The sequence below is a fragment of the Coniophora puteana genome, assembly GCF_000271625.1.
Source record: "Coniophora puteana RWD-64-598 SS2 unplaced genomic scaffold CONPUscaffold_1, whole genome shotgun sequence".
NCBI lineage: Eukaryota > Fungi > Basidiomycota > Agaricomycetes > Boletales > Coniophoraceae > Coniophora > Coniophora puteana.
Genome location: NW_006913053.1, coordinates 1665629 through 1688710, shown reverse-complemented (window position 1 = coordinate 1688710; position 23082 = coordinate 1665629). Strand labels below are relative to the sequence as shown.

Here is a 23082-nt window from a genome sequence, read left to right as displayed (position 1 = left end):
AGGTATGCTAACCTACACTGATCCAAAGACAAGCACCATTAGAGTTGCAAGAGAACAATGCTACGGGTGTTGAATGCGGATGAAGCAAGTGCAAGACTCTAAAACTTCAAGCTGGGTTTCTATTGCCATCGCCTCTTGGCGGATGACCTCCGCGTCCACGCCCCCGCCCATGAAAACCTGAACCTCTTCCTCTTAAACCCGGAACATTATCGAACGGCAAAGCGTCCACAGGTTCAGCACGCGACCAGGGGCGGTTTTGGGTATTTGCGGGCCATCGTCGTCCTCTGAATGCATGATGGGATGATGTTGGGAGCAATGAAGAGATCGATGGCATCTCAGAACTGGACGCTTGCAAATAGTCCGGGGTATGGGCCATGGCAGAATTAACTTTCGGCTCTTTCTTTTTTACGTTCTTCGGGGCGTTAGGATCTTTGGGAGGTCTAGGTGGAGGCGGAGGGCCAGGATCATAAAACGGATTGTTTGGGGCCCATGAAGTCAGTCCATCGACGCTCAGGAGCATCCCATTCACGAGGCTAAATGAGTAATAGTCAGGAAGAGGCAGAGTAGGCATCTCGTGTGCCATCTGAATCAATCTTGAATAGAGCCTGCTACCGACATAGGCGTCGTTCGCAGCATCTATGAACCATGGTAAGTATGAGTCGTCATCTAGTGCTTGCCATGAGTACTCACAGTCTTGCTGGTTATCTGTTAGATGACGCTCCCAATTACTCCGTTGGACTTTGCCCTTAGCTAACGTGTAGTTTTCATAAGCCTCTAGCAAGCGAGCAAGACCTATAGGACTAGAATATTTTCCTTTCCATTGATCATTATCAGCAGAGCGTGCCAGAAAAGCCAGTTCTACACAGTTGCGGCAGGATACCTGATAATCGCGATAGAGCTTTTGACAATCATCTTAGAACAGTCTCAGCTTTCGATCACTTGCGTTAGTCAGTGGTCGTATAGTAGGCTCACGTTGAATTCCAACACCAGCCTTCAGAAAATCAGGACTCTCGAGAAGTACGCGGAGACTTGCTGGAAATTCTGACTCACTTATCATCGTACAAGGATGTTCAGTATTAATGAGGGGACGATTACCTGTCATTGCGCTTACTTGGAGAAGCAGGATGAGGTTGTCATTGGCAAGCTGGACAATCGCCACAGGATTCTCTGCTTCGCCCTTTCTGTAGTTGGGTTTCCACTCGAGATCGAAGCCAAGGGGCCCAGGCGAAAGCTCGGAAAGCACCTGGTCCGCTTCGAGGTGATCTCGAATGTATAGCACTTTTGCGTCCTTGTTTCCAATGCGCCATGAATAGAACGGATAGATTTTCTTTGCCTTGGGTGGTGGACCATCCGCCTGAGTAGATGGAGGAGCCATTGATTCAGCCATGGTCTGAACGGTGTCTCCCCAGTGAGATGCCGGGTGCGGCTGAGGCAAGGTGCCAGCAGGTGCCAGCAACAGTCTTCCTCTTGGTCCCCCTGCTCCTATTGACTGATGATTCAATGCAAAACGGAAGGCCTCGGCACCAAGTAACCTCGCAAACAGATTGGAGGAAGACTCGAGGCGCTGCGCAGCAAAGGGCCCGAAATACTTACTGCACTAGTAGAGCGGAGTGACAAAGCTGAGAGCTGCAAGTAAGACTGCAAGGGATTCCAAACTCAATCCCGTTGGTCTTCCCGCCAAAATTAGCAATGTCCGTTGTGTACGTCTTGATTGGTCACCAAACCTGGCCCGCGTCAAAACACGGTAACCTCTCAACTTGTGGGCGTAAAAATAGATGAATGCCAAGACTTTCCGCAGGTGCAAGATGGTGCAAGGCACGTATATTTAGCTCGAACACATCGTCTATACTTGTCACAATCAGCGTGACGCAACAACTTCCGAACCTGGACGCCCCTTCCAAGCCTCCTCGACCTCCCCCTCCTTCCCATCCGAGCGCATTTCGTCGCCCCCACTTCGACTCACAACATGAGGGGAGAGGAACGTTTGTTTTCTGGGCGTGGGTACGCCCAAGAGCATCCATGAGCGAGGATAATTATAGCATGCACTGATTGTGCGGACAGCTGAGCCTCACTTTGGCTTGGCGTTCTAAATATACCAAGGCAAAGATAGCATCTTGGACTTGGCTCACCTACAAAAACTCTGCGGATGGCGTTATGGCCCATCCACTGCATCCTAACTCTCGAGCGTCCCTTTACGCCTTAACAACCCATGAACTCAGTCTCCCATCTCCCGTACCCACACGCAGAATCTTCGCTGCATAACCACCTCGCTCCCATCGACGCCGAGTATAGAAAGGTCATGCTGTCCGCCATGCAGGTCCTTGACCAGGTATGATCGTGTCACCTCTCCTAGCAAGCCCTCGACTCATGAGGCTCCTTTTCTATCCTAGCCACCTCCGCCTAGCCTCAGAGAAATTCTGGGTGCCTATAAAGCTAAAGGCGACGGTGACCGAGACATGCTCATAGCTATGTTAAACGCCAAAAGTGCAGAAGATCAGGTTGGTGAACACGATACCTCTTGTAACCCAAGGCTCATAATTTACAGAGGATTGCGTCTGTTGCTGCATTGCATAAGACAGCCCTTGAGATGTCCGTGCACGACATTAAGCCTCAATACCCGCCACACCCACCCTCATCCCATGCGAATGGAGCAAGACATCACCGTTACCCCAGTGACCTCAGCAGTGGTCGCGCGTCTCCCGGCCATGTCCAAGAGCTTCCTTCAATGACTGTCCAACCTCCACGCAAACGCCAACGATCGTCACGTTCTCCTTCACGGCGTGACGTCCAGCCACCTCACACGTCTCTGCGTGATCTACCGCCCTCACCCTATTCCGCCCGCAGCAACTCTGAAGAATACTCTCCACGTTCACGAGCATCTATGGCGATTGGTTCTTTGCTGTCGACAGGCGGGAGCCGAGAGAATGGGGAGGAAAGACAACCAACACCTCCATCAGCGCCCCAGTAGGTGTGGTGCTATGCCCACATTTATTTATTCATCTCATTCGCTGTATGTTTACTGTCAGTATTACTCTCGCATACCTGTCGCACTTCGTTGTACTCCTCTCCATCCATGGTAGCCCCACGCATTTTAGTGTAGTAATTCTCATGGGTAACTGGCCCTAAACGCTTTCCGGATATTTTCAGCCACTAGTTCTTGGCGGTTACAAGAGTGCCATCAATATTATTCCACATGTTTCTGTACCGCGTGCCTCGAAATGGGAGAACGGCACCGCAACTATTGGATTATAAAGGATCACATCCATCATCCATGTAGTCCCTGCGGCAGGGGCAGGCTGGGCAGGGCGAAGACTAGTGTGACAGATGGGTCTGAGGAGCGCCTGGAAAAACCAGTGAAACCTGGCTGGGCGCTACATGGCGGTGGCAGCTGATCATGGATGTAGCAAGATTTTTATATTTACCAAGCCTTGGCACAAATGTGTACCACCTGAACGTTTGAAAGATCTTCTCTATGGAACACCTCAAATAGTGCTTCCCGCTCAAGACCCCTGTCTCCCCCGGATCCGGAAGCCGGCTATCTGAAGTGACTACAAAAATGGACCTAAAGTTAGCTGGCTAAAGGCGATACACTCCTTGGCGTTCGGAGAGGCTGCTTCTTCCCCACGTCTATTTTTAGCTCCCTCGCTTCGTATATCGCTTGGCCAGGCTTGTACCTGGAACACTTGGGTTCGAAGTTGGCAGCTGGAGCTCTGGAAGGGCCATTCAGTAGAGCTATTTACCTGCTAAGCAGATGGTCGGCATCATCGTCAAAATTAGAGAACAGCCCCGGCTGATTGCAATATCCGTCGACAGCTTCCTTAATTTACTGAAATCCTTGTCGCACCTGTTCAGTTATTATAGGGTTATTATTCTTGGATCTTCGAGGGAAGCCGTCGGAACAAGGTGAGGTTCTTATTCAAACGCGACTTCGCAGGACTATTCGCGGGATCCTCGTTTGGATCTGATAGCCTGATGGAACATTCTTCGTCTCTGCAAGCTAAAAATGCACGCAAAGCCAAGAGAAACTGAGACGTGCACCACCGTCCTTAGAGCCGCATGGCCCCAATGCAGCATGGTGATTTGTGCGTGGTCTTACTAAGATGGTTTTGCGACCGCTGAATCTGCTGTTCGCGTGCGCTCGCCAAGCACCTCCTGGCTCCCTTGGCACTAGATGGCGTGGATAATGTGACGAGGAGCACCTTCATGGTGTAGTCAGTCATACCGTACTTACCGACGCTTTTAGCGTGTTGACCATCCTTCGAGTATACTAGTGACGTCAAAGGGTGGCTTGTCGGGTAAATCGGATCGAAGTGTTTCAGATACGGTGAGCAAGTCACCAAAAATTTGCAGAGTAGTCATATGTGTCCTTCTGTTTATATATCGTGCACAACTTGAAGCATGTGTCCCAAGCCCTTTACCAAGCTTAAAGTTTTCTGAAATTAGCGCTAACCCCATGGATGGCCGTCAATAGCACTGAACAGCTTATCTCTGTTCTCGTTTCTCAGAGGGTATTTATGGCTTAAATCTCTCATGGAAGCCCAACCCTTGCTTGAGAATTCTAAGTTTGGTGATAACACATGGGCTTTTACCTGAGTTGGGTATCAAGATAATTATAGCAAACTGAGGTTGTACCGCTTACATGACTCTAATCCTGTGGGTACAGTGCATTGCCATCCAAATGATCTAGTGACACCATGGTATTTGGACCCGGATCTTCAATCAGCACTCAGCAGTGATAAACGGATGCAAGAAACGGATGGGGCGAACCAGCCCGGGAGCACAAGGCCTGTGGCAACGACTGAGAGTAAGCTAGTGGGCCCAAACTTTGCCAGGTGAAATCACTGAGCCACGTGGCCACGTGGCCAATATCAGTTGTCACGTGTATTTACACGCTCATGTCAAGGTCGCTGTTCAGCTGACAGAAGTTACAATTCCCCTAAGCATCTCAAGTCAGTGGTAACTCGGTATGCCGACTGACAGCGACGACGAGTTTGATACGCTTCCCGATGAACTCGAAGGCGTCGACTTCAGTACAATTCCTGCGCTCAGTCAAGCACCAGTTGCGCACTTACGACCTTCAACGTCGAGACGAGCATCTCCACACTCTTCCAACTACGGTTTCGATGACGAACTGGACGACTCTACGCTAGCACAGGTAGATGCACTTGAAGCGCAGGCCCTGATGCGAGTACCGGATGGTACGACCTATCCCACCAGCATCCCCTTCCCATGCTAAATTCCGACGTTGGGTAGCGGGTGGATCGAGGCAACCTATAGTCGGTGAGTAGCATCAGGCTCGTTGTTGTATTGTGCATAGATACAGCGTCTTTCAGGACAAAGTGTTTCCTGTGAAACCCCGATGGCTCGTCAGCGTACGTATTTTTCTCTGGCTTGCATGTCAGGCTGGTAATGAAGCATCAGCGCAGGCCCCTGCTGGTGCGTATTTTCCACTATAACATATCCTATTGTCTTGAAGAATTATGGTCTCCCTCGCTTCAAGTTCATTCATCACAGCACGATAGCGTTATCTCATCTAAGCGATCCTGCCCTTTTCCTTCGCCATCTTCCGAGAAAAGGGCTGGCAAGGCGAAAGAAAGCTCTGAAGCTCACGACATCACGGTCTTATTCGATATACTCGATCATGAGGTATCCTGCCCCATGTGTGTTGTCGTGGCTTCCTTGTTTTCCGTTTTTCACTAACATGTTGGCAGCTGCTGCGATCTATTGTGTGTTGTCCCCTAGTGGGCTATGGGCTGCCGCTGATGTCCTGATAGTGTGGCTGCACATATAGGTAACCCTTGTGGGCACAGTTATTGCGGTGACTGTGGGTTTGCATGGGTTTCGCAGAACGTGGGTGCAACATTTGCTGCTTTGAGAGTGAGGTGCAATTGATTTGAGTAGGAGCGTGCGCCGACATGCCCTGTATGTCGAAGGAAGTTGAAGAAGTCGCAGCCTCTTCTGCGTAATTTCTCTGTGGACAACTTCGTTCAAGCTTACATCCGCACCCAAGTGTTAGCTGGTCAGACGGATTGGTTTCCGGGTGGATCTAAGTTGGCGGAGTGGAATGCACGTCAAGAGTAAGTCACGTATATCCTCTGGTTGGAGCTAAGCTGGACACCATTGTAGAATGTGGAAGTTAAGTGATGCCGATCGGTCTGAGAAGACGAGGAAGACGCACGCAACATCGTCGCGAGGGCGGCACGCTATGCATCAGCCCCCTATCCTTGCTCCTCCCATACGATATATGCATTCTCTCGATCTAATGGTTGTCTCGGATGATGAAGATGAAGATCCGACTTGGCAAGAGGGTTTTGTCCCAGCCAATGTTCACCCAGGGCATGGGCAAAGGTCAACAACTCGTCGTTCAACAAGGGCAGATGCTTCTTGGTAGCTGCTACAGACTTAGCGGGTCCTCCCGCGTCCACCATCTAGCACACAGGTTATGAAGCTATCGTTTCAATTGCAAACATGTACAACTATGATAAACAACTTGATTTAAGTACACGTAGATGGACATACATGGTTTTGAGAGTCGACACTTATAACTTCTCGCACCAAAGTGCCACGAGGAATCATACTTCAGATCCCAAGTTCATCCTCATTTGCACGATCGTGAACGTCTTTTCCTTTGCTTCTGGTACTACCGTCGTTCACGGTTGACATTGAACGTGCAATGATGTCGTCCAATACCTCCTGCGGGAGGTCGAACTCGGATCCGCGAACAACGATGGAGTAAACAGCTGCAATCTCATGTCAAACCCGATAATAGAAGCAACGCAAACGAGAGCAGCTTGCCGGTTTCAATTTTCTCTAATGACTGTGCTGTGACATGCTGCTTCTTGGATAGCTCATATATGTGTGGCGTAAACCGATCAAAATCTCGATGCCGGTCATTACAACGATGGGCCTGAAGAGCTGGGCGGTAGAGGTACCTGATTTGCACTGGCGGACGAAGGTGCAGACTGCTTGGGCCTTAGCACGGCCTCCTCTACGACCAATTCCTGATATACCGAAGCGCATAAGCTCTCCAGTGAGGTCTGAGAGACCTAGCAAGTAATCTTCTTTGGGTAAAGGAAAGTACTGGAAACCTCACTCAGCTGGACTCGGCCCTCGTTGCTTCGGGCAAAGACTCACAGGTACGCCTGATGCGTCGGCCAAGGTGGCCTGCACCCCAGCGAAAGTGATCAAGGTGCCATGTTCCAGGTAATGAGCAAAGCTCAAAGCCTCAATGTACCTGAGTTCAGATGAAGGCTCTGGAAATGAAGTCGAGAAAGGTCTGGAAAATGCACATACTCTTGAAGCCCAGGAGAAACCGATCGGCGATGGTGCCAAAAATTGGCCCCCTGGATTTCGCCCTTAAGCCTGAAGAAAATCTCTTGAATTTCACGGAGCCTGGGAAGCGCCTGTTTCACGGCCTTCTCATATCCTGAGACAGGCTCGTCCTCTTCAAGTACCAGACGATGGAGGAGGAAAATAACCTTCTTGGACAAGTTGGTGATGTCGCGGCTGGACTGCAAAATGGCCTTGATCCAAACCCATGAAGTGACTCTCGGCGGATGATGTTCACCTTGATCAAGCGTTCTCTTCTGTCATTGTAATCATCCAGCTCCTGGCGAAAACCGTCAAAGACGTCGCGAATGGATTGCGATGGGGCGTTCATTCGAGTCTAAGATTTGGATCTGCAAAGAAGCACTGGAAATGGCAATCCGCTTTTGGTATTGACAGGTTTGCAAGCTATATTGGTGCCACAAACCTTTGGCGTCATCAACCTGCACATGTATCCACTCGGACCAGGACTGTATTGACTCGCCTCAGAAAAGCCCAGCATATCCTTCTTGCGTTCCCTGCTTGACAACGAATGGCTTTTGCACCAAAAACTGGATGTCCCATGTGTGGGATCGTCGCCACTGCAGGTTCAGCACAAACTCCCTCACCGCCCGAAAGTTCGGCGCGCCCTCAAGTCCTATGGAGAGACGATAACTTTACTGCTTACAGGGAGACAGTCAACCCAGTGTCGAGCAAAGCTCACATCATCATCGCACTCAAGTGAGTCACTGACCTGTCTCTAGATCTGAGTCTCCACCTAAGCTCTGGTCTAGCCTACATGTGCCGTCAATATACACTTTGGTGTGTTATTTGTCCAAGATAACTCTGGTTCCGCATATTTGACACGTTGATGCCTAGTCCTCTAGTGATCTTCCCCTCCTAAGCAACATCAGATCACTAGCAACGCACCTTCTATCTTCCCATTCAACATCACCCGAGGCGTCAACCACTACTATGTCGCAACCTGACGAGTCCGGAATGCGGATCGGATTCATAACGCCTCCGTTCAGAGACAACAAAATCCCAATAACAGATCACTTGCACGCTCACGCCTACATATTGCCTGCTGACAAGCTAGGCTGGTTCCGAGGTGTTGCATATGGACCTTTGGCTTGGTATGCCATAGACGACTTGATCGCTGAAATTCGGTACGCCGAGAGAGCCCAGCTTATTATCTTCCCTTGCTTACAAGCCTAAAGAGAATCAGTATCGAATAACCGTGTCAAATCGGGGTATGAAAATCGAAGAAACGCTCCGATTGATACTGTGCCAGACGCGGGAGCACGGCACGGCGCCCCAAGTGGCGAAGAACACACAGCGCCTACTCTTGCGGTGCAAGATGTCGAAAGTGGCCAGAAGGTCCCCCAGGCTGCTTGATGAGATTGAGAGCGTTTATTATCTGGCAACAGACCATGATAGGCCTAGATGCCTTCCTTCCTTATATGCATTAGATTAGAAGCTATGTACAAAATTTGATGTAATAGATCTGGTAAATTATCATTGAACCTAGATACTGCAATTTTTTCTGAACCTCCAGACGTTTGCACCGTCCGCTACAATGATCAAGCATCTTTGGATAATGAGTTTGAGTGCCAGATCGCTTATAAGGGGCAACATACAATAAGATGAGCCTGTCAACAACGTTGATAATGCTGCGAGTTGATCATCTGTGAACCGTTTCGAGTCTTCGTGCCAGGTATCCTGATGGGTCTTCCTGAAATTACTGGCACATTTATGAATAGTAGTTGAGATAGGAATCTGTCGATGCCATTAACAAGAACGTTATGTTGTATGAGGTCAAAGAGGTTACTAACTGGATCATGTGTGTGCTCCAGCATGACCGTTGTGAGTAACTCCGGCATCCACTTTTCGATGGTGTATGGGTAGCTGTCTATGAGCGCGCAGATTCCAATAATGGCTGCATGTCGTTGACGGATGGCCTGACTGTATGTGGCAGAGGTGCGGGGAGGAATCAAGCTCTTCTGAGACAATTTCACGAAGCGGTCCTATACACAGGCGAATAAGAGGGCCGGCTCAGTTCAAAGATGTACAACCTTTACCTTGAGAGTGAGAACACTACGCCGAGGGGAAAGTCGAAGGATCCCAGACAACGTCGTTCCTACCATTTCCCGGACTTCGACGACTTCATCGTCCAGACATTTGCAGAGTACCTTTGTTCATCCCCGTTAGTGTTGTCCGGTGCATGCAGTGAAACTGGCTCAATACTGACATCGAGGATTTGAACCACTTTGGCCTCGGAGATGACCGGAAGCTGTCGGAAGTAGAAGACTGCAGCAGGCCCAGTTAAAGATAAGGAGAATCACGATTAGCATTTGCCGGTCCTACCTTGTAAGATTGGCAGTACTTTCAGCCGAACTTTCCAGGACTATATGAGGACGTTACAGATCATGAGGCGCGTAGCATAAACAAAGAACTCACTGGCGATGTCTGGATGGCCATAAAGATAGCCTCTAGAAGAGGATTTACAAGAGCATGAGGCGGCATAACTCCACACATGCGGACTAGGAGCACATTGGCACGACGTGCAAGCTCGTCATTGTCGTTTACTGAACCCTAGTAAGTTTTCGTGTTTAGAATGACAGTGGCAATCACCTTCGGTGAAGCGGAATAGCTCGGGCATGAGCGGCAAAATATAATCAAATGTGGAGACAGCTTGAATGTCGTGGATGGACTGGAAAAGCCACCTGCAGACCAATATTCCTACCCTGAAAAAAGGTTTGGATATATGGCAAAACATTGTGAGAACACTCAAACCTATCGTAGGTGGACTGGAAAGCCCGAACCCCAGGAATGCGTTCATCTCGCCATTCGTTGAATTTCTCGGCGAGTTCATGAACGCGAGAGGAGTGATAGGTTCCCCGAATGCCCATCAAATCGTAATCGAGGGGCGTCGTCCGACTTTCCACTACAAATGCTTCGGCAGTGGGGATTGAAGGTGCAGGCGCCCACTAGACTTGCTTCAGCCCAGAGTCCAGCCATTTTAAACCATCATGAGGTGAAATACCTTCAGTCGTCCAGTGAAAGCCATTAACTCTGCAACGTAAGCACGAACCTACGGAGAGACTTAATGATGTGGGTCTTCTGAGCGAATCAGGGCGAGCTTACGTCCTCATGTTCGCTATGAATTTCAGGCCAAAACCGCTCGAGTACGGACTCAGACCAATCCGTGAACTTCCAACCCGCTTCGGAATAAAAGGACCTGAAAAGAGCCAGCACTTTCACCGAGTCATATGATGATTGGCTGTTGTAATCCATGTTGAAGAACTGGGTGACTACATGGTCCACAATGGGTTGGAAACGACGTGGATCTTTGTGGTAGAAGATATACTTATGAGGTGTTAGCAGGTGAAATAACACAGACTAAAAAAGCCTCACATCCAAAAACGAAGTCCATATGGGTAGAAGTTCGGATTTCATGAATGGAACGAGAACTTTTTTCAAGTGAGGTGTTATCCACTCCCATACCTGATCTTGCGCTTCCATCCTCCAATGTTTAGATCCTATGTGAAGGCGCCTTAGAAAGGTCACTTAATAGCTGGATGTGAAACCACACTTGCCATTTAGAAGTCCGGCGACAAACTCTGCCGCCGCCCGTTGCTTGTTCTTGTCGTTGTCTTCCAGTAGTTCTTCAACAATAGGCTTGAGAAGCTCGTATGGTTGATCGGTTAATAGCTGGACTGTGGTGGGTTATTATGGCAAACAGATCATCAACACTCCAGATATGATGACGTACATATTGACTTGACAAGTGAAATGTGATCCTGGACCACAACAGACTCGTGGTTCTCCTCAGAGAAGTGCGTGGAGAGCTTTTTCCAGAAGTCCTCATGAAGGACTGAATCTTTAGTACATTGGATGGCTTCCTGGCTACCCTCCTCCCATGCGAACGTATCGAGATCAACTGAAGGACGGGTGTATACGGTTGCGGTTCTCCACGCGAGCCATCCTTGGGGAGTTTCATCATAGTACACTCTGCACGCATCGGTTAGTTACGAGTAGTTGACATGATACTTTGCATTACTGTTTGGGGGACAGCTGTTTCACTACAGCCTTTGAACGATAGCTCGATAAGATATCCGCTGTGAGCTCATGAATGGGCTTGACAGTAATCTGGAGTTTGAGGGGGTTGTCAATGTCTGCCAAGGTTAGAGCACCGGGGCTTTTGCTGTAAGTCCGATGCTTGATGTAGCGCATCATTTTCATCAAGCCACGGTGCGCATACTAAGGACTTGAATTAGCCCATGTGACAGATAGAAAACTCAAAAGAAACCCATTTACATATCGCTAAATCAGCTCCGGTTAGCCAACGCGTTCAAAGGCAGAACAATGAAATAACACACCATGGAAGGGTTACTGTCGAGCGCCATTTTCATGAAGAGTTGTAGATGAGACGAGGATGTGGGCTTATCGCGTCTAATGAGACTACGAAGAACCCGGATCGCATATATCGCATAACGCCAGTGAGTTTTGTTGTCATCAGCGACCTCCAATACCAGATCTCTCTGTCATATTGTTTAACCATCATGTCATTTGTTAGGAGAATGAGACTGACTGTGGACTCAATCGCTTCGTTGTATGCCTTGATACGAGCGATGCGTTGCTCGCAAACTCGGTTAGTAAGTTCAACGTCTGCAGATGTGAGTTTCAGGGATCTCTTCAGCTCCTTCAATGCCGCATCCAGAGAAGGGTTCTCCACATCGTAAACAAGGAAGGAAGGCTCCAAAAAGCTTTCGAGACCTAGGATACGATCAGAATAAATGAGACGATGGCGAAAGAACAAAGCCCACTAGATTCGGCCACAGTCGACACAACATTCTGCACTGACGTCTAATTCGCGTATCAGTCATATATCCTGTCAGCGGAAGGGACTGCTTACCTTTTCGTTGTGGTGGCAATTAAGTATATGCTGGATGTACTCCGTTGCAGTGGTAGGATCTGCGCACGTGTTTAGTTGCAGGAGCTCACGGATCGCTTTCACTCACCAGAGATAGCATACCGACCTAAGTGGGGGTTACATCAGCGACTCATTCACCCTCTGGGATAGTGACCAACCAAGGGAGGCATATTGCAGTGTATACAATGCGCCCTTCATGCGACCATCGTCTGTACCTGGCTGTAGAGCCTGGTAGAGCACTGGTAGGGCCCTCGATCTCAGGCCATCGTAAAACTGCCTTGGTTATCTACTTGAGCAACATGGGTGTACGGAAACATACTGAAGATAGCGAATCCAGGAGCCCTTGACTGGATCTGAATTCAGGCTCAGAAATGAGGTTAGCCAAACGTCAGATGGGGATCTAGACACACCCTCGCACTGAATTATGTGTTAGCTAACATTGAGGCACGACCACGTCAACCCTCACCTGTTGGATAATGCCAGAGTGACCATTCAACAACGTCATCTATGAGCGTGTTTTCTAAGGGCCCCCGCAAACGCTCCACAGAGTTCCAATAGAGCCGCGTGGAGTGATAGAAACTTCCCAATACTTGAGTATCACCAATCAAGGCCTCTGTTATGGGTTCTCACCGTGCGCGTCGTACAAGTACTGGCCTTGGCCAAACTTTCTGTCCAGCATATAGGCGAGCGACATTGAGCTCGGAGGAATACTGCTCCGAATTAACGAAATAGCTGCAAATATTTCAGCGAAATTTGGGCAATATATAGTTGTAGTCCATTACCTATCCTTGCTATCACCATAGTCAAGTAGGTAAGTCCGAATGGCACTCATCTATCAACACGTCAGTTGTCGATGATCGGACGGCCTTAGAAGAGCGTTACCAGCATTTGGACGGCATCTACGGTGTTCTCTTCTCCTTGTTTCTGTAGAGAAACAGATGCATTGTGCAGTAGCGAACCGAACCGGTGCCGCAAAGTTCTGACATAGATGTACCGCTCGTCGTTCGGATCTGTAAGACAAAAGCCGGCTGATAGTGACTCGACTGAAGCGATCATTTCTGGAAGCTCATTTCTAACGAAATGGTTACTAGTGATGCTTCAAGAAGCCAATGCGGGTACGTACCGAATATCGCTGGTTTCTGCCATTGAGTGGAGTGCTTCCGCAGAAACATACTCCTTGCACAGTGTCGGTATACCCGCGAATGCCTCAGTCACAAAGCACAAACGGCTACATAGTAGTGGTTAATGTTTGAGTTGTGGGATTTGAAGTTGACAAACCGGCAGAAGTCATTCCGCCAATCAGCATCTCTCTTGCCTGATCTTGTCAGGTGGTGTATGTAATCACAGTGTAGGCTGACTTACTGCTCTCCAGCAATTCATCAAGAATTGTCAGATTTGGCTCTATGAGTTCTTTGAAGAGCTGCAAAGCGAAGTCCAATTCCTCCTTGCACGGAACATGCCATGACATCTACGCGCTTTTCAGATACATCCGAAGCCCTGTATAGTTTACCCACCTTGAGGTCTTCTGTACGGTACATCTTTCCCCAGTACTTATGATGGTTTCGCTGGAACTCTTGAAAATATGTGAAGACATGAAGATAGTGCATAAGTACAACCTTACCGTCACTCTTCCACTCATCAGGATTAACGAATTTGTTCTCGATGGGGTACGTGTGCGTGAGCGTGATAAGAGCACTGGAGAGGAGTTTACCGCTCCACGAATATCCACGCTTCGAATATGTCTTGTTACGCAGAAGTTGGAACAATGACAAAAATTCATCCTTATACTTTAGAAGCTGAGATTGACATTAGTCAAGCACCAAATCACTGTGAGCTGCAACGAACCACACGACCATCACTGTTAGATAGATTTGGCCTGAGCGACAGGCCTACATAATAAAGTTGGGCTGTACGCACTTATAGACGGAGCCACGGAGGATGGCCAAGTCTATTTCATTATTAATATCTTACTGGTATGGTCTTCAAAAAAACAAACTCACTCCAGTGAAGTGTCGCATCTGAGGGAATCGGCGAGAATGCAGCGGTCGTCCTCACCGAGCTGGCACCGTGCTCAATTTCTGTCCGAATGTTTTTGACGCACATGGGAAAGAATCTGTCGAGTGTTTTCTCAGGATTTGCATTCGCAACACATTCGACTAGCTGATGTATAGCCCGAACGGCGTTGGAGCGAACGTTGTTGCTGGCGTAGTCATAAATTAGGTCTAAAACCTGGTTGAAGAGAGCGTCTGACAGGTGGACGCAAATTTGGCTGCAAGCGCCCGTGACGGCATCAATGACCTGAACTGCATGGCCGTCAGAATAGGAAATTACAGCATTTACAAGGACCTTACCTTCGCTAGCTCCTCCGGCATTGCCATTTGCACCTTCTTCGGGTAAGTTTTCCAGAAGCTGTATAATACGATGGATAAAGCTCTCTATCCAATTCGCAAAGCTGCCGGTGGTTTCCCTCAAAATAGCATCCTCCTCTTTCCTTGGGAGCTCAGGAAGCATGAGGTCTTCCAAGCCGTCCAGTGACATGTAGCCATTTGTAACATCGAATTGCGGTGTAGCAGGAGACTCTGGTCTTGACGTTTGGTCCCCGGCTTGTGAGATGTCCCCGATGGCAATATACTGAGCTACTTCAGAGAGAAATGATGTTGTGCACAACTACAGATGGTCAAGCTCCGCGCGGCGGTGAAGAAACTAACTTACTGTTTTAGTGGGGTCGTTCTAGATTCGTGGATGAGTAGGGACGATAAAGCTGGGACGATAAAAAGCTCACTAGATCAATTCCAGGGATGAGTAGTTGCAGTATGGTAATGAGGTGCTTGGCGCCGGGATAGTACACATCCCTGGAAACAATGGCGGGTGCGATTGCACTCAAGGCTTTGATGACGGCCAGTGTCCTGTGGGTCTGGTATCCATCTGTTAGAAGGCATACCACATGATAATGATCATGAATACCTCAACCAGGGCCTCCAGGGAAGGGATGGCTCGCTCTAAAATGGGCTGCAAGATCAAAGCAGGTTCCATGTATGACATAGATTTCAGAGCGCTTTGAACGTTTGACACGGTAGAAGAGTCTTGCGAAAACATGGACAGCAGCATGACTGTACGGAGCGACTTGACCAGTTCACGCTTCATGTGCGCTGTTAGCCTGCGTGCCTGTATACGGTGTTACGAAACCTGGCTAACAAATGGCGGTCAAACGTACCATAGGGGTCTTACAGTCTTGTTGCTGTTCCTCATGCCACCCTGGAAAGATTAAAATCCGTCAAGATATAGTCGATGGTTGACCTACTCTTATTGAATTCATAGACGATGAACTTGACGAAAGCCGTAAGCTGTGCCAAAAATTGGATCAAACAGCACTCCCTTATCACCAAAGCCACGTACGTCAGTCGTCCACCCACCAGAATTTGTCGGATGAAAGAAATGTTCAGTGGAGGCTATGAGGCGAGCCAAAGAATCAAGGGCTTTCGAGCCAGCAAGGTACGTCGGACCCTTGGAATGACCCCACCTGTTTAGAGGTATGGTCAAATATTCACCCACGCCACTGCCTGCTGTCAGGGCTGGTGTGCTTGTTCCAGAGCCCGCCGGTGTGAAAACAGGTGTGGGGGCAGTTGAACCAGGACTCGGAGTCCCATCCTGAGACATGGAGTATACAATGATTTTCGCAAGTGACGCTAGAAGAAGACGCTTTAGCGAAGTTCTGCGCAACCTTGTTCAGAGCTCACGAATTCGCCAAGCAGGCTTAGGCAAGCGTTTGATCTCGAAACTAGAAGCTGTATCGGCGGACGGACCGGTCGTCAGAGACCCGGCATCTTTTAACGGTATTTCTGCATTGTGAGGATATTAGCTTACAGTGACTGGGTTGAGTGATGTTATATCCCACCCATCGACGCAAGACATTTGCACATAATAAAATGCCACTCGTGCTCAGAGAATATGCCAACATCCTTGTAGATGCCAGACCAAGGTGCACTGTCGTCGAGGTCGTCACGATTCCACTTCGGTCGTTCTTCGTCATCAGACTTCTCATCATCCGGAATTTCTTCGATTTTCTTGGGATCACTGACAGTTGGATCTACGTGTAACTCTGAGAGGCGGGAAAGGAACTGCAACATCCTCTCATCATATAAATAAGAGTTCAGAGACTCCCATAAGCGGCATAGCATTGGGAGATACGATTGAGGGTGGCTCAGCGGTAAGAATGTCAGCAAATAGTATTGTGAGGAAAGGAGGCTCTGGGTGGCGAGTTAGTACATCGCTAGTGTCCACGGAATGTTTAATACACTAACGTCTAGATCTGTGCCGTTGATGCGTGGAAGGAATGTGTTTAACATTTCGTCAATGGCAGCGGGATGAAAGAATCTTCGAGAATTGCTGGCGACATATCCCATGATCCATGACAGTTGACTAGGATAGTTTGAGTGAATGCACCAGCGAATCGACCAAGGCTAGACGCACCTATACTCAAACTGCCGTCTTGATAGAAATAGGTCTTTACTAAGGATGTTGAAGATGGGTTTCCAGGGGAGCCTCATATCTTCGATAGACAGCTTCTTCTTGGAACGTGTGAGGTTGGCTAGTCCATCTGCACAAACAGCCATCGTCTGAGATGACATCCCCGGTGTAGTAGCCACATGATAGTATAGTTTGACCAAGCGGATACGCTTGTCCTTGGGAACTGGGTATTTCATCATAGCCCAGCTGCAGAACGCGTTCATTGACGCGTCTCGTGTGCCAGGTATCGAGGTACTCACTAGCTGAGCATACTATCCCACTGAATTAGACCAGGTTCATAGTCCCGTGCTTCAAGACACTGAGAGATCCGCAGAAGGAAAAAGTCCAGCAGCTGCTGCATCTTAGAGTTTGGTTCAATGGAGTATGGCAATGATTCAGCATATGCCTTTAACTTCGCTGTATAGCGATCAGTCGCGTGAAGGATGTCGTAAGGCATCGCGGGATCGTGTAGAGCATTGTTAGGGCCCGGGTCATCTAATTTAAGAGAGGAAATGTCTGGGACAGCCATGGTGGTGAGGGAATGAGAATAGCTGGGCAGGGGGAATTCAGGGGGTGGAGAAGGCGCTGACGAGTCCCCAAGTGGCGCTTAATGATGATTATGTATTCTATTTGAACTGAGCTTGCGGAGAGCTCAGATTAATTATCGAAAACACTCATTAATCTCATCACAAGACCCACTGGCGTCCATACAATACAAGTAGCGTTTAATTCCAGCACCTATGACTCCTCGTTCTGCTCGAAGGCTTGTTCCTGCAGCTCTTTGATAGTCCTCTCTCGTACCAAGTCCCAGATCGTGTTCCGTTGCGCGCGTGCATCTCCAATGATCTCGCGGATCTCTTCTAGCCGTTCAACGTACTCTCGACCATCATCCTGTAGTTCATGTAACGTAGCGAGAGACTTTTCCAAACTTTCTTCCTGCATCTCAGGCGAGGCGAACTGTGAAGGATCTACCACCGGAAGTCCATCGTCCTGGTAAGATGCAAGGAACAGCCTATTCGTAGCTGGAGTAAGGTCTGGTGCACGCGCTACCCTGGCATCGCGTTCGTCCTCTCCATCCTGATGTTCCTCGGGCTCTTCTCGTTTGGGTATAACATCATCTTGAGCTGGGCGTTCGTCCGGGTCCTCACTGATAGCTTGCCATAGTCTTCCCAACGCTCGCCTCATTACTGCTTCTCCTTCAATAAGGTTATTCGTGGCTTGCTCTAGCTCATCTAAGAGATTGGAGCGAAAAGAATGCGTCACAGCCTTGTCAAGAATGAAGGACGAGAAGTTGAGATGTTGTGTGGTGGGAGGGGGATATGGTGCAACCAATGGGGGCGATGGGGAGCGTAGGTGAGGAAGTACGGGTGGTGAAGGAGAGCGTTCGTCCTGGGGTAAAAGTGTTTTTATGCGTTTGCGTGCACGTTCCTCTGCCTACGCCTCATTGAGTAAAGGCCTAGAAAGATATTACAGGGCGTACGCACTTCCCATTCGTCCATCCCTGGGCCCCATGGGGCGCTCTTGCCCTTCCGTGCCCATCGAGAACCTGCAACTGTTTTGTTGCCCCAATTTCCCCTCGCTGCATTTTCTGTTGTTATTGTTTCTTCACCAAACCCGGTCGAAGGATAATACCACGCGCTGTGGTCGTTCAACACAAGAGGACTTAGGGACAATTTGGTCAGTCAGCGACTTGCAGTGCAGACCGATGGTAGCTCACCTGGCGTCTTCGTACATTTAGGATAATGACAACAACTTCACTGATATCGGCGCCTTACAGGTATACGTAGGCTGTATATAAGCCTGTAGTGTCTGTACAAGCTAAGGCTGCAGCGATCCAGAAGGTGTTGAGGCGAGAATCAATAGCTTCCGAAGCATCGTCGGCCCGGGCTGGTGGCTGGTGTTAGCTGGCCCCTATCCATATCGCCAGACGGACGTTCAACAGTTCGTGTTGTTCGAAATCCCTCGAGATTAGGAGACTCGACTTACAACACTCAAAGCGTACATTGTTTTCGATTACATCTTGGCAAATGATCAGCTACAGCGGGGGAATACAATTCTAAGCGAGCGCATCTGAGCGCTGCGACGGTATAAGTAGCGTTGCCAACTGTCTACTTCTGAATCTCTGCTTCAGCGAGTATTCCTCCAGGACTAGGATTTTCTTTCCTAGCAACGCTGGATTGCTCAAAGCTACGCATGCCCTGAAGACCCCATCTGCCCATCAATTCCTTGTCCTGCAAAAAAGAAGATCAGAGTGGACGTTCAAGGGTACTGGTTAATCACGTACTTCATCCCACGGGGAACCTAATAGTTATTACGCGGTTAGCAATCATCATATATGACCAGCCGATACAAAGCGTACAAGGCGTAGTTAACATGGTCTCCCCAGTAAACACTGCATTCGCTCCTGCCAAGAAGCACATCACTTGTTCAGATTCTGCCAAAGTGTACCTTCCAGCGGCAAGACGAATGATGGTCATCGGAAGCACTATTCGAGCTGTGGCAATCGTTCGGAGAAGGGTATGGTAAGGTACTCGCTGGACATGGTGTCAGCGACGGAGAAATGCGTAGCAATCTAACTTGCCTCATTGCCTTCAAGGGGCGTGCCGGGTATGGGAATGAGAGCATTCACGGGGAACGATTCAGGATGTTCCGGCATGCTGCACATCAATCAACGTGAAGTGCCGATTGAGAATGGCTAAGAGGCACTCACTTCGACACCTCCCATATCAACCCGACCCTGTCCTCGTCAGACTCTCCAAGACCGAGGATGCCGCCAGAGCACACGCTAATGCCTGCTTCACGGACAGCACTAATGGTACCCAAGCGTTCGTCATAACTGCGCGTCGTGATGACCTGAAAGGGGCATCAGGAGTATCATTGGCTTCACGGATTTCACGACTTTCACATCGCACACACCTCCGGGTAGAACTCTCTTGAAGTATCAAGATTGTGATTGTAAGCAGTCAGTCCCCTGAGAGAAAGATGAGATGGATTAACATGCATAAATGGTGGCTTCGCATACGCTTCCTTGAGCTGTTTGGCTTGTTCTGGGGACAGCATGCCCAACGTAGTGCACACTTCCATGTCCATTGCTCGGATTTCGCGAACCATCTCCAAGATCCGTTCGAAACCCCTCTTACGACCTGCAAGGTCTCGCCAGGCAGCACCCATACAAAACCTGGTGCTTCCGTTCTCTTTTGCTTTGCGCGCAGCCTCGATCACGGGTGCAACTTCCAGGAGTCTTGATGCTTTCGTTTCCGTGACGTAACGGGAGGACTGAGAACAATAGGAGCCTGGTGGTGTCATATATTCACGCCCGTAGCAGCGAAAGCGACTGTGAGCTCTCACAGTCCTCGGAGCAACCGCCCGCTACAAAAGTTGTGAACGAATTAGATTATGTTGTGGCAAGCAGATGCCAATAGACCATACTCTTTATGTTCATTAAGGTGCATAGCTGTATTTTCGAGGGATCATGATGTCCGCGGTGGACGCTGCCGGCGCGGAAGACCAGGTCAAGTAGAGGGCTATCATAGATCTTCTGTATCTCCTGCCGGGACCAATCATTGCGGACACTGCTAATGGTAGAAGCCACAGAAGTGACAGTCGCCAGTGATCTCTTGTTTATGAAAGTTACCCGCTGCAAAGCAACACCTTTCAGTCCGATCCGAAGCATCCTGCAGCTGTCGCGAACGTTTGAGATGAGGGAGGATGAGGGAAGAGGGAGACCGATGGTCGGGTATACTTAAAGGGATGACCTGCTGGCGGTACTAATACCAATAATCCCGCTTGAATCCCGCCGCAGAGTGCCGCAGATAAGTCAAGTGCAAACACGATCGTCGGCAGGTTTCGAGAACTAAAGTACTAAAATACCAAATCATCTAAGCTGATGTACGTTGGCAAAGGCCTATTGTGCCAGATATCGATAGGCTGCGGCGTTAACTTGTAGATCACATTATCGGGGATTACTGTGATTCACCGTCAGAGTAGACACCACCGTCAGAATAGACAACTCGCTTTTGTGCCCGTTTCCTTAGCAAATCATTCAAACTAAATTCATGTTAATTACGAGAATATGTTGTACTTCATGCCTGTACATGCGATTGGCGAGGGAATGTCTGGATGTGAAGCTGCAAGCCTCAAAGCTGCGACACAGTGTGAATGATAGAGCTATTATATGTTGTAAGGACATCTTTAACCTTCGTTGGAGCAATTTTGGACGCTGCAAAAGGCGACAACTCTAAATATGTCGGAACGATGACAGAGTGTCCTCTCGAGCCTTGCCATAATCTTATAGCCGCTGTAACAGCGATTTCGGCTCAGCGATAACGCCTTGATTTTCCTTTTTGAGACCGGCTACGGTGCACGACGGCCTGCCTAATATAGATTATCACCACCCGCGCGGACTGTCTATTCTGACGGTATTCGGCCTAAAACACTGGTTCGTGCATTGCACATGCACCCTATGCTTTCTTCACTCAGCGATTTTTTGTAAGGTAGATCGCATACCAAGGACATCCCAAACCTAGATTTAAGCAAGTTGGGCGAAGGAAAAATATTCCACACGCGTTGCACAAAAGTCTGTCTATTCTGACGATGAATCACAGTACAAGAAAACTTCGGCGTTAGACAGGAATAGAGAGTCTTTGCTTACCCTCTCAGGTCAGGCTGTCCATGCACTTGCCAGACCTAGAGGATGCACTGCACAATCCACATGGCGCGCATGCGACTCGTCTGACATTCAAGACAAGGCTGGCCCGCTGTACCGATGGTGACCCACTTCAAGTATACATAGTTGAACGACATGATGTGCCGGAGGCGGGCTGCAAGTTCTACACTAGGCCTACTAAGCCTTGCCAGGATTCACGTACTTAGGACTCTCGCTGCACCCGCAGAGTGCCAACTTAAGATCTAGCTCTCTGCCTTCGCTTCCGAGTCCTTACTAGGCCTGACTCCCGAATGTTGCAAGCTTGTTTGCAAGTCCTACTCGTTTTACACCGGCTTAGATCACGAGGCAATTTCCCCTTTCAAAGCTTGTCTCGACACCTCTCTTCTCGGGACTTCTGACAACTTGGTTTAAGGCATGCTCAAAAAACATACGGAAGCGGGGTCGCCGGCGACGAGGGCCCAAATGTTATGATGCACCAAAATTCGGCGCTCAGTGGCACAGGTCTAGGCATTGTCAGGGGAGCTGCATGGCTTCTTCGAGTTTTGACTGTATCATCGGTGGCCGATTACTACACCACCCAAGACGCCACCAGTACACTGAAAACGAGCCGCTCTAGATCGACTTCAAGAGCCACTATTCAAATGGCGATGTAATCCACTGGCGCCAACATGTCATCACCAGTCACCACTCGGCCAAGACGTCACCTGGTTTGACATGCAGAGTCTGCACGCCTGCTTGGAGTCGCGCCTTGAAGTGCACCATCATCGTTGGAGCAACTTCACATGAGGTCAATAGGTTTTACTCCATAACGTTTGTCTAGACTCCCCGACACGGTACACTCAGTCATCCAACTTCAAAGTTGGACATATTTTCTAATTCTCCCTCGGTGTACACAAAAGACTTTTTGACGAATTACAACCATCGGTACATCATGCCAGGAGTATGTTCCAATATCGATTGGAGTGTAGCCAGTTGTAGTGTACCTCTGATATCCAGAGGATGTTGTGCACCCAGCTAATGCGACCTCTCGTGGAATTATAATGGTTAACTGCTATCATCTCACATCTTCCTTTACTTCCCCACCACTGCTCTGGCAAGGTGGAAGCTTCAGCTTCATGGGTAACCAACCGGTGACTGATCAAATTTACGTATCGAAAGCACAATGCTCAACGTCTCCTTTAATTTCAGCCGAAAGTAGGGTTGATGCAGATGCTCAGCTGTCGTGAGCATGAAAATTTGTTGCGCTATGCTACAGTGTTCTAAGGTAATGCGATGTAAATATCTAGAAGCTGCGTTACAATGTAGTTCTGTTCGTGCACTATGATGCAATGTGGTATTATGGACGTTGACATATATGTTTAGATGCCATATTACTGTAGTGTCCCCCGCCGGCTCATTCTAGGCTCGACACTAGATATGGGGCGCAGGGTTAGATATCCACGATAGATCACAGAATAATTGGGGACAGACCTTGATCTCGACAAGATTTGAACGATGTAAATTAATGTTCCGTCAACTTTCTGTGACTATCCCGTCGTGCCAGTGAGGTTGGAAGCTCTTTCTCCCTGTGGTTTTGGCTCCCTCAGGCTGCCTCGATCGAATAAAGATATGAACGCGAATGAATTTGTGCGTGCTCACCTGGCTGTCGAGCTTTGGAAGTTTCGTCAGA

At 48.9% G+C, this 23082-nt stretch overlaps 8 protein-coding genes across 8 annotated transcripts; 3 read left to right on the top strand and 5 right to left on the bottom strand.

Moving 5' to 3' along the window:
- Window positions 1-106: 106 nt before the first annotated feature.
- Window positions 107-1375, bottom strand: CONPUDRAFT_46607 (ribonuclease H-like protein; the record flags this gene model as incomplete). Its single annotated transcript, XM_007764412.1, has 4 exons — window positions 107-636; window positions 691-912; window positions 973-1041; window positions 1096-1375. The coding sequence occupies 4 exons, from the start codon at window positions 1373-1375 to the stop codon at window positions 107-109; spliced, it is 1101 nt and encodes a 366-aa protein (XP_007762602.1).
- Window positions 1376-2177: 802 nt separating this feature from the next.
- Window positions 2178-3189, top strand: CONPUDRAFT_94906 (uncharacterized protein). The gene is made up of 3 exons (XM_007765063.1): window positions 2178-2329; window positions 2391-2498; window positions 2546-3189. Exons 1-3 carry the CDS (start codon window positions 2210-2212, stop codon window positions 2966-2968), a joined length of 651 nt encoding a protein of 216 aa, XP_007763253.1. The 5' UTR covers window positions 2178-2209; the 3' UTR covers window positions 2969-3189.
- Window positions 3190-4960: 1771 nt separating this feature from the next.
- CONPUDRAFT_161186 (uncharacterized protein) lies at window positions 4961-6588 on the top strand. The gene is made up of 9 exons (XM_007765061.1): window positions 4961-5198; window positions 5254-5280; window positions 5334-5372; window positions 5422-5436; window positions 5501-5660; window positions 5712-5726; window positions 5775-5850; window positions 5902-6077; window positions 6127-6588. The coding sequence occupies exons 1-9, from the start codon at window positions 4967-4969 to the stop codon at window positions 6389-6391; spliced, it is 1005 nt and encodes a 334-aa protein (XP_007763251.1). The 5' UTR covers window positions 4961-4966; the 3' UTR covers window positions 6392-6588.
- Window positions 6580-7660, bottom strand: CONPUDRAFT_45591 (Translin; the record flags this gene model as incomplete). Its single annotated transcript, XM_007764342.1, is given in 6 exon segments — window positions 6580-6740; window positions 6760-6879; window positions 7047-7080; window positions 7135-7234; window positions 7294-7511; window positions 7568-7660. The coding sequence occupies 6 exon segments, from the start codon at window positions 7658-7660 to the stop codon at window positions 6580-6582; spliced, it is 726 nt and encodes a 241-aa protein (XP_007762532.1).
- A 198-nt stretch (window positions 7661-7858) lies between these two features.
- On the top strand, window positions 7859-8703 carry CONPUDRAFT_44690 (uncharacterized protein; the record flags this gene model as incomplete). The annotated part of the gene is made up of 4 exons (XM_007764269.1): window positions 7859-8046; window positions 8100-8127; window positions 8185-8474; window positions 8526-8703. 4 exons carry the CDS (start codon window positions 7859-7861, stop codon window positions 8701-8703), a joined length of 684 nt encoding a protein of 227 aa, XP_007762459.1.
- A 44-nt stretch (window positions 8704-8747) lies between these two features.
- CONPUDRAFT_86405 (uncharacterized protein) lies at window positions 8748-17276 on the bottom strand (the record flags this gene model as incomplete). The annotated part of the gene is made up of 43 exons (XM_007765041.1): window positions 8748-8785; window positions 8946-9084; window positions 9141-9332; window positions 9387-9497; window positions 9557-9615; window positions 9673-9712; window positions 9766-9893; window positions 9940-10052; window positions 10102-10295; window positions 10352-10399; window positions 10453-10674; window positions 10723-10847; window positions 10905-11024; window positions 11081-11319; window positions 11369-11568; window positions 11688-11849; window positions 11900-12084; window positions 12135-12174; window positions 12224-12282; window positions 12400-12514; window positions 12590-12594; window positions 12708-12820; window positions 12872-12973; window positions 13024-13073; window positions 13124-13313; window positions 13365-13469; window positions 13600-13709; window positions 13756-13814; window positions 13863-14037; window positions 14155-14189; window positions 14242-14544; window positions 14593-14908; window positions 14954-14971; window positions 15024-15155; window positions 15206-15406; window positions 15456-15496; window positions 15543-15585; window positions 15638-15927; window positions 15979-16080; window positions 16137-16488; window positions 16543-16660; window positions 16712-16954; window positions 17008-17276. The coding sequence occupies 43 exons, from the start codon at window positions 17274-17276 to the stop codon at window positions 8748-8750; spliced, it is 5901 nt and encodes a 1966-aa protein (XP_007763231.1).
- Window positions 17277-17423: 147 nt separating this feature from the next.
- CONPUDRAFT_161185 (uncharacterized protein) lies at window positions 17424-18481 on the bottom strand (the record flags this gene model as incomplete). Its single annotated transcript, XM_007765059.1, has 3 exons — window positions 17424-18181; window positions 18232-18409; window positions 18465-18481. The coding sequence occupies 3 exons, from the start codon at window positions 18479-18481 to the stop codon at window positions 17486-17488; spliced, it is 891 nt and encodes a 296-aa protein (XP_007763249.1). The 3' UTR covers window positions 17424-17485.
- A 374-nt stretch (window positions 18482-18855) lies between these two features.
- On the bottom strand, window positions 18856-20420 carry CONPUDRAFT_86403 (biotin synthase; the record flags this gene model as incomplete). Its single annotated transcript, XM_007765039.1, has 9 exons — window positions 18856-18978; window positions 19032-19048; window positions 19107-19281; window positions 19329-19404; window positions 19458-19600; window positions 19664-19718; window positions 19770-20040; window positions 20096-20116; window positions 20177-20420. 9 exons carry the CDS (start codon window positions 20418-20420, stop codon window positions 18856-18858), a joined length of 1125 nt encoding a protein of 374 aa, XP_007763229.1.
- Between the last annotated feature and the right edge of the window lie 2662 nt (window positions 20421-23082).